This window comes from Octopus bimaculoides, chromosome 16 (assembly GCF_046866305.1).
Source record: "Octopus bimaculoides isolate indiv1 chromosome 16, ASM4686630v1, whole genome shotgun sequence".
Classification (NCBI taxonomy): Eukaryota; Metazoa; Mollusca; class Cephalopoda; order Octopoda; family Octopodidae; genus Octopus; species Octopus bimaculoides.
This window is the reverse complement of record NC_142943.1, coordinates 6,748,291-6,758,290: the sequence shown is the minus strand read 5'-3', so window position 1 is coordinate 6,758,290 and position 10,000 is coordinate 6,748,291. Positions and strand designations below refer to the sequence as shown.

Here is a 10,000-nt window from a genome sequence, read left to right as displayed (position 1 = left end):
ATAAAAAACACCATTGGGCTATGGATTGTGTCATTGGACTATAGGACATATGTATTTCTGCATCATAGGACATATGTATTTCTGCATCATAGAACATCATCAACAAAAAATACAGAGTTGTCCTTCACAGTCACAAACAACAGCTTGCTCTTATATTAGAACAGCAAATGGTACATTTTCTGGTATGCACACAATTTTGTCAGGCTGGAATTAATTAATGCATGCATCCTAGAGTCTGATGTAGTCATTCATATCCCAGTAGTGTATTTTTTCCAATATTGTCAGTAATGAGAATCTTTTCTCTTGAGACAATTTCTGCAGCATATGTCTTTCCATGTCTAAATGTTCACAAACATGTTTAATATATATAAATATAATTGAGTGTGTGTGTGTGTGTGTGTGTGTGTGTGTGTGTGTGTGTGTGTGTGTGTGTGTGTATATACATAATATATATATATATATATATATACACATGAAATTGTAGATAAACTGCACATACATATTTATATGCATACACACACATGTACACGTGTGCATGTGTGTGTATGTGTACATTTGCATCAAATAAAACAAACCTTTGTGTTTTGAGATATATATATATATATATATAGCAGTGTACAAATGTATAAAAAAATATACGAGGAACTCCATGTACTTGTGTGAGCTTGTGTGAGCATGTGTGTGTGTGTGTGTGTGTGTGTGTATAAATGTATGTATATATGAATACATATTTCTGTATTATAAGCACACATATATTGTACTATATGCAGTTAACATTAAGTCTTTATTCATACATACATACATACATACATACATAAATAAATATGTATATATATATATATTTATATGTGTGTGCATTTGCATGTGTGTGGTTGGGTGATACGTGTCTGCATATGTACAAAATATCTTTCTTGTCTAGTTATATCTAAAAGCTAATCAATAATTATGAATTCATACATAATGTACCTGTACATATGTATACATATATGTGCATTCATAAGTGTGTGGAGGGTGGGGAAAACGCATGCACTGGTATATGCACACAGGCACCGCCATCTCCCCCCGCCCCCCCAGATGACTCACAGTAATGGAATGTGATTGAACTGCCCTCTATATATAACTTTCTATTGAAATTCACTTCAGTACATTCTTTGAAGATGCAATTTCCGTACTAATTACAGTGCTCAGGTTTATGGTAGAGATGGTAAGATAACGAGCAAGCTTGTAAAAGGAGGTGGTGGTGGTGGGGGTTCACTCAATTTGCTAGAAACAACAGCTAAATCATCATATTATATTGTAGTATCTTAGAAACAGGGAAGGACACATCAGATAATGTAGTCCAAAATACACTGTCGTTATCATCATCATCATCATCACCTGTGACAATAACGTCACTACCACCACCACTGCAAAACCACCAACATAAACGCCACAACTACCATTACCACCACCAGTGGGGATAAAGTAGGAGGCACTTGCCCAAGGTACTGTGCAGTGAAATTGAACCCCCAAAGCACATGCTTGCAAAGTGAGTTTCTTAACGAACGCACTCAAGCTTTCATCATCTACGGACATATCGAAAACAAAATTACTTACATCATTGTCGTCAACACATTGAAGGTGTGGACCGTCATAACCTGTGCCTGCCATGTCAAACATTTGACTTAATGTCAATTTCTGTGGGTCACATGTTTTCTGAAAATAAACAACAACAAATGGTTAGTACATTATATTCACCATTAGTTCTAACAACAACACTATGCTACATGTTTAATTCACTGCATTCAACATATATGTTAACAATAGTATGCTATATGTTTAATTCACCATGTATCAAATAATACACTATATGTTAAACACTACACTCACAATGTATCTAACCACCCTATGAACATGTCTGATTTACTACATTCAGCATATATCTAACTGCAATACACTGCAGGTTTCTTATTATAATCACCATATACACAACAACAGTATGTTACATGCATAATTCACTTTATCCACTATATCTTTCTCAACAGTATACATGTTTAACATTTTATTCACCAAACATCTAATAGTACACTCCATGTTTAACATCTGGTCTCTCACACCTACCCTACAATGTCATTCTGAAAATAAGATATCACATCATCAAAATCTCAAAGCTATGAGATAATGCTTGATTAGGTAATCTGAATGCTAAAGGCCTATATAAACTATAGGCACGAAGCCTATAAGTATAGGCACAAGACCTATAGTAAAAATGATGATTATTATTATTATTATTATTATTATTATTATTATTATTATTAAGATGGCAAACTGGCAGAACTGTTAGTATCCTGGACAAAATAGTTAGTGGTATTCCTTTATGCTCTGAGTTCAAATCCTGTGGAGGCCAATTTCGTTTTTCATTCCTCTGGGGTCCATAAAACAAAAAGACACAAAGTACCAATCAAGTACAGGAGTTGGTGTAATCAGCTTCCAAACTCCCACAAAATTGCTGGCTTTGTGCCAACATTATCATCATCATCATCATTATTATTATCATTATTCCTGCTGCTGCTGCTGTTGTTCTTTTGTTGAAAGAATCAAAATAGTATCGATTAATTGTATGGTTAATTACACTTAAATTAACTGGTTCTTTGTTTCTGACAAACTGCATCTTTTGCAACATTAAGTGCATGTGGGTGCATCTGTGCAAACGCAAACGCACACAAAGGTGTATGCATTTAAAAAAAGCACACACACTTAGATGCACATGCTTAAAACACACATATATATACGCACACTCACATATATACACACACATAACATGCCCTTACACATGTGAAAACGTGAGGGAGACACAAACACACAAATATACAAACACAAGTTATACACACACAGAACATTTAATTACATTCCTATATATATATAAATATATATGAGCCAAACAAGTTTATATACACACCCAAATGAACTTACTACACATGCTCTTAAAAATATGAGACAGACAGGCACACATACACACACACACAGGTAAGGCCTTAAATACACACACACACACACACACACACATACAACAAAAAAAAATCAATAACTAAAAATCAGGAGAGTCTTGTAACAATCAAACAAGGCTGAAAAGTGATGTGTGTTGGAGGTGAGGGGGGGGGGGAAGAGTAGCAGCATTGCTGCAGTTTTTGATGATGATGATGGTGGTGATTGATGATAGTGGTGGTGATGATGGTGGTGGTGATGATGGTGGTGGTGATGATGGTGGTAATGATGGTGGTGGTGATGATGGTGGTGGTGATGGTGGTATTTTCGATTCACCTTTGCTTTGTGGTTTATATTTCAAAATTACTGAGTCGCTCATCAAGTTACAAGGTCGAGAGAGATAGAGAGTAAGAGATAGATAGATGGATAGAGAGGAGGAGAGAGGGACAGAAGGTAAGAGAGAGAGAGTGTGTGTGTGTGTGTGTGAGGGATACTTTTTCTCTGTCTCTCTTTTTCTTTTTCTGCAAAGTACCAAGTTAAACTGGAATGATTATGGTTCTTAAATACCAATCGATACTCTCAGGTCACAATCGACCGCCACAGAATGGAAATATAACATTTATTTAATCGTTGATAATTTTACGCTTTAAAGAAATAAATTGCTACAATAACAAAATAAATGGATAAAAAATATAATAAAACAGAATAAAATAGATGCAGCCATGGCTGTGTGGTTAAGAAGTTTGTTTTGCAACCACAACATTTCAGGTTCAGTTCCACTATGTGGTACCATGGACAAGTGTTTTTTGGGGGTTTTTTTCTACTATACCTCCAGGCCAATGAAAGCCTTGTAAGTAGACATGGTAGATGGAAACTGAAAGAAGCCCATTGTATTTATTAGGAAGGGCATCCAATCATCGTAACTATGCTAAAACAGATATTGGAGTTCAATGCAGTCCTCTGGCTGGTTGGATCCTGTCAAACCATCCATGAAGGGCATTAAAAGCCTTCCACTATTTGTGTTTACCATTCACTGTGATTCCCTCCATCTGCATCTCAATCCATCTGCCACCTGCCTCTCACATTCTCATGAACACACACCTTTTCTCCTTCTCTTCCACACTGCTCAATTCTCTGGTCCACTGATATTCACCCATTCCAGTTCCACGAATGGTATTTCCCGACACCTCTTTGCCACCATCTCCTCTACTCTGCAACACACCAGCTTCTGTTCCTCTGCCTTACTTTAACCTCTCGTCACATGATACAAAACCACCTCCCACACTTTCCTCAGTTGAGGGATCTTGATCTTGTGAGTTACTAATGTTGTGGGGGGGGGGGCACATAGAAAACACCCGGTGTACTTTGTTAAGTGGTTGGCGTTAGGAAGGGCATCCAGCTGTAGAAGCTCTGCCAAATCAGATTGGAGCCTGGTGTAGCCATCTGGTTTCACCAGTTCTCAGTCAAATCGTCCAACCCATACTAGCATGGAAAGCGGACGTTAAACGACGACGACGATGATGATGATGATGATGATGATTATATATATATATATATATATATATATATTTTAATTAGTTACATGTATGCCATATTTCCTTATGTTAAACTCATGCTGGCAAACATATACCAAAGGGTCTACCAGTCGTACGCCGGATAACACTAGCATATATATATATATATATATATATATACACATCCTATTCATTTCAAAAGTGAGACGTACAACCCGTCACTTACTCCAAACACGTAAAACACAAACCCTAACAGGGCAGTAGTTATAGCAGTGAACGAGTGAAGTCTCAATTTTCAATGAATGAACAAGATTTTCAAGGAAAATGTATTTTTCTCTTTCATTTGCGCGTGCGAGCGCGCGCGCACACACACACACACACACACACACATACACGATGTACGCAGATGTAGGAAGAATTTCCCCGTTATATATTATTCAGCTCTTGTATTTTTCTTTCTAAATCCAATGGTAGCCAGAGAAGAGAGAGACGGGGTGGAGGAAGGGGTGGTGAGAAGAAAGGGAGAAAGAGGGAGTAAAGGGGCGAGGGAGAAGAGGAAGATGAAAGAAAAGGGACAGAGGGGGAAGCACAGAAGATAGATAGGCAGATAGATAGAGATAGATAGAGGGAGAGATAGATAGATAGAGGGAGAGATAGATAGATAGATAGAGGGAGAGATAGATAGATAGATAGATAGATAGATAGATAGATAGATAAATGTAGGGAGAGAAAGAGAGATAAGGAGAGAAAAAGAGAGCTCGAGAGGGAGAAGAAAGAAACGTGGGGAAAAATAAAGGGAGAGAGAGAGAGTGGTGTAGGGGAGTAAGAAAATGGTTGGAGAAAGGAATTTGTTAAATAAATGGGAACGAATTCCTCTCAGTGCAAAAGAATGGAAGGGCATCGCCGTCCACACACACACACACACACAGTGACACATAGCCATAGTGACACACATATACACACACATTTTTTCCCCTTTTCTCCTTTATACACTGCTTGATATTGTGCCCTTAGAACATTCCAGTTGGAAAGCCAAAGGTGTTGGTGGAGGCGGCAGCGACACTGGCCACGGGATAATAATAATGATAATAATATTAATAATTACAGAGGAGAAGTCGGAGGAATGGGGGAGAGGAATTAGGGTGACATACTTAAGAGGGAACACAAACATTCCACAGGAACCACTGCTACTACTGCGGCTGCTGCTGCCTCTGCCCATACCACCACCACCACTACTCCTCCTCAGATTAACGTCACTTCTATTGTATTATAAACCTCCTTGTCCCCCAACTACATACACGCATAGCCTTACAACCATACTCACACATATACAACCACATACAACTACACATACATATAGAACTACACATGCATATACCACACACACACACACACAGCCACACAATTACCAATACGTATACAACCACACATGCACACACATACATAAAACCTGATCTCCTATGGCATTTATTTTCTACTCTAAGGCTTTCGGGGGCCCCAGGAATTATGTACATACCAAAGGATCTTCCCTCGTCTCTTCCCCCTCCCCTAATCTTTTTTTAAACACCCACACATGCACGCAGTTACAGATAGCAACACACACACACACACACAGGATACCACATAAACACACTCTTACATTGACACATTTGAGAACACCTTCTGTCGTCAGTTATTTTTTCCGTCTAATATAAACATTATTTCATTACATTTCCAAAGATGTGTGTGTGTGTGTGTGTGTGTGTGTGTGAGAGAGCGAGAGAGAGAGAGAAAGAGAGAGAAAGAGTGAGAGAGAGAGAGAAAGAGAGAGAAAGAGTGAGAGAGAGAGAGAGAAGCTTCCCTCTCAATCACATAATTTCGGGTCCAGTCGCTCTGCGTGGCACCTTGGGCAAATGTCTTCTACTATAGCCTCTGCCACCCGAACCGATCAATGCCTTGTAAGTGGACCTGGTAAATGGAAACTGAAAGAAGCTCGTCTATGCGTGCGTGTATGTTTTGTCCCGATAGAATGGCAGACTTTAATATAAACACAGGTCGATTTATTTGACTAAAACTCTTTCAAGGTAGTGCCCCAGCACGGCCGCAGTCCAATCATTGAAACAAGTAAAAAATAAAAGATATATATATATATATGAGAGAGGGGGGGTGACATACGTGCCTAGAAACATACATATATACAAGCAACAATTTTGGCTGTAATGTATAAAAATGTTTAGTATCTCCCAGAAATATCTGAAGATGTTTAAACAAACGATGACTCAATCACTAAAGGGTAATCGTGAACAATAGAGATTCGAATAGAAATTACAACACCTAAGAACTGGCGACAACGAATCAGTGAATTTGCACGGTAGGAAACACAGAATGAGTCATTCCAGGTGAGAAAATACCTGTTAAAGTCAGTGGTTTATTGTAGCTATTCACAACATGTGATGGGAATAACACAATAATGTAAACACATAAATACCATTTTATTACTTATAACTATAATATATACTATTGAATAAGTATGTGTGTGTGTGTGTGTGTGTGTGTGTGTGTATCTCAGGCGTGGCTGTGTGATAAGATTGATTTTCAATCACATGGCTCCCGGGTTCAGTCTCACGGCGTGGTACCTTGGCGAAGATAAAGAATACGCACACCTGGTGTTTAGGAGCCTTAGGCCGGCCAAAGCCTTGTGAGTGGATTTGGTCGACGGAAACTGAAAGAAGCTCGTCGTATATGTGTCTGTGTGTGTGAGTGTGTGAGAACACTACTTGACAACCGGCTTTGGTTTGTTTACGTCTTCGAGACCGATAGAATTAGTACCAAGCTTAAAATAAGTACCAGGGCTGACCTGTTCGACTACAAACTCTTCAAATATATATATTTATAAACATAATAGATAGATAGATAGATAGATATAGATGTACAATATCGATTTTCCAGAACATTTGGTTATCTTTAAATTAAACAAATAGTAACATATATTTAAATCAGATATTTGTACTTTCGCATAACCGATACAAGCTTATTAATACAGTACTGAGCTAGATACTGTGAAACAGGGCCGTCGAGTAAACTAGTCTGGCAGCCGTGGGGATTTGAAGTTCTTGCTGATAAATTAATGCCCATTATAAGAGGTTCTGGACCATCAATAGTTGAGAAGAGGTCGCAAGATCCGTCGTTCAACCCGTTTTTCATTAATAGAAAAAGAATCAGTGAATGGTTCACTTGTGGCCCTTTTCAACGGCCCATTGGCACAACGCAACCGATTTCAAGAAACTGAAAGAAAGAAGGAAGCATCTACACTAATGCTCGAATGGTTCTTTATCAACCAGTGAAGAGGATGAAAGACACAGTTGACCTCGGCGGGGGTTTTAGCTCAAAGTGCAGCGAGCCGGAACAAACACTGCAAGGCGTTGTATATAAATACAACGCTCCAATGACTTCGCCTATTGGCCACTTTATAAATGATAGTTTCCCTTATTAAGTTTATATAAATAGAGCAGAAAATGTGGAATAGATTTAGAAACGGATGTTTAACAAGCTGGAAAATAAATTTAATTATAAGACAATCAATGATATATCTATGCAACATGCTCTAAGCTGATTAGGGACTACTGCACAGTCGCTAATCTTATCTAAAACGTTATTTACGATAAATTTATTTAATTAAGGGGATACGTAACTTATTTAATAATATTACGAACTGGCAAAATAATTAGCGCGTTGGGCAAAAAATGCTTGGCAGCATTTCTTCCGGTTCTTTACGTTCTGAGTTCAAATCATGCTGAGGGCCAGTTTTACCGTTCATTCCTTGGGGGGGGGGGTGTAATAAAATAAAGTATTAGTTAAGTACTGCTGACCTCATGCCAAAATTAGCATAACTGCGTAGTTAATGATTCCGAACCGGGTTCAGTCCTACCGTGTGACACCTTGGGTAAATTTCTTCTACTATAACCCCAGGACGATCAATGCCTTGTGAGTGGATTTGGTAGACGGAAATTTTGTGTGTGCGTTTGCAACCCCAACCCACCCCAACTACGCTTGACAACCGGTGTTGGTTTCTTTACGTCCTTGTGACTTAGTGATTCAGCAAAAGAAAACCGATCGAATAAGTACCGTGCTTTGCAAAAATAATAAGTATTGGGGTTAGTTTGTTCGACCAAACCCCTTCGAGGCATGACCGCAGTCCAATAACTGAAACAAGCAGAAGATAAAATAAACACTGTGGTTTCGATGATGGAACCCAAATGATCAACACTGGACATATCAAAGAACTCTTAAGAAATATCATAGTCATGTGATCCACGACCAACAAATCGATTAGATGTTCTCTTGTCTCCACCACCACCACCACCATCATCATCACTATCCAGGGCTGTTTAAGTAGTGTTATAGCCCCCGGGTAAATCATTGCAATAGGCCCTATATTATTTATTTATTGAAGGCAAGCTACAGCACACACACACACACATATATATATCAGAATTGGGCCCTTGGACTTCTGGGCAACTGCCCAATATGAATATGCCTTAAGACGGCTGTCATCATTGTCGACGTCATCATTATTGCCACGACTAACACTATCCTAATCATCATCATTATTACAATCACCACTATTGCCATCGTCATCATCATCATCATCATCCTATCACCACACAACTGTCAGCACATCACCGCCACCACTACCACCACCATCAACACCACACTATTACCATTATTACATCATCACCACCAACACCATCGCCGCCGCCTTCACTACAAACCAGCATTAAAAACGTCAATGATTTCAGTTTTATAATCGTGAAGATTGCAGTCAATTAACTTGACTGCAGCACATGAGATTTGAACTTGGCACACTGTGAAAAGAAGGTATTAAGCCATTCAATAAAGCGCGATGCTACTTTAATAACAGGAAAACAGCAGCAGCAGCCGCCGCCACCGCCACTTAACCATAATCCGCTCGCCATAGAACCGATAAAGTAATATATCTTTGAATCACTAACAGTTTAATACTGGGATTAGTGTCACGAAATTTAGTGTTCATAGCAGTCACAAGCACATATACACGGTCCTATTTTTTTTACCATTTTTCTCCCTGATATGTTCCCGCCAAAATTTCCCGCTAAACCATTGAAAACAAATGATAAACTGCACAAACCTAATACAATCTAGTTATCCCCTTAATCTCTTCAATCTTGGCGGTTATTATAACAAGGAAATAAACCCCTTTTATAAACGACAAATATCATAGTGACAAGAACATCTAGCTTAAAGAAGAAAAGAAAAAAGAAAAAAAGGGGGAAAAACCAGTTATTTTAGCGAAACTAATTAGAGGATTACAACATAGACATTAACCGAAAATCTGGGTGGGTAACAACCGGGCGGTTATGGTGATGCCGGAGACGTGACAGTAGTCAGGTATACCTCCCACTTCTTAACACCATCTCCTCTTACCTCAACCAGCACTACGTCTTTATTTCGCTAGTACAGCTATCATTATGTCTATTATTTTTTTGCTGTACTTCACTGACGTG

At 38.6% G+C, this 10,000-nt stretch overlaps 1 protein-coding gene across 1 annotated transcript in view; it reads right to left on the bottom strand.

Moving 5' to 3' along the window:
- Positions 1-10,000, bottom strand: part of LOC106874793 (ras-GEF domain-containing family member 1B) — a 97,011-nt gene that overhangs the window by 68,957 nt on the left and 18,054 nt on the right. The window contains exon 2 of the mRNA XM_014922648.3: positions 1,597-1,695. Coding sequence (XP_014778134.1) covers positions 1,597-1,695 — 99 coding nt within the window. The remainder of the gene's footprint in view (positions 1-1,596; positions 1,696-10,000) is intronic.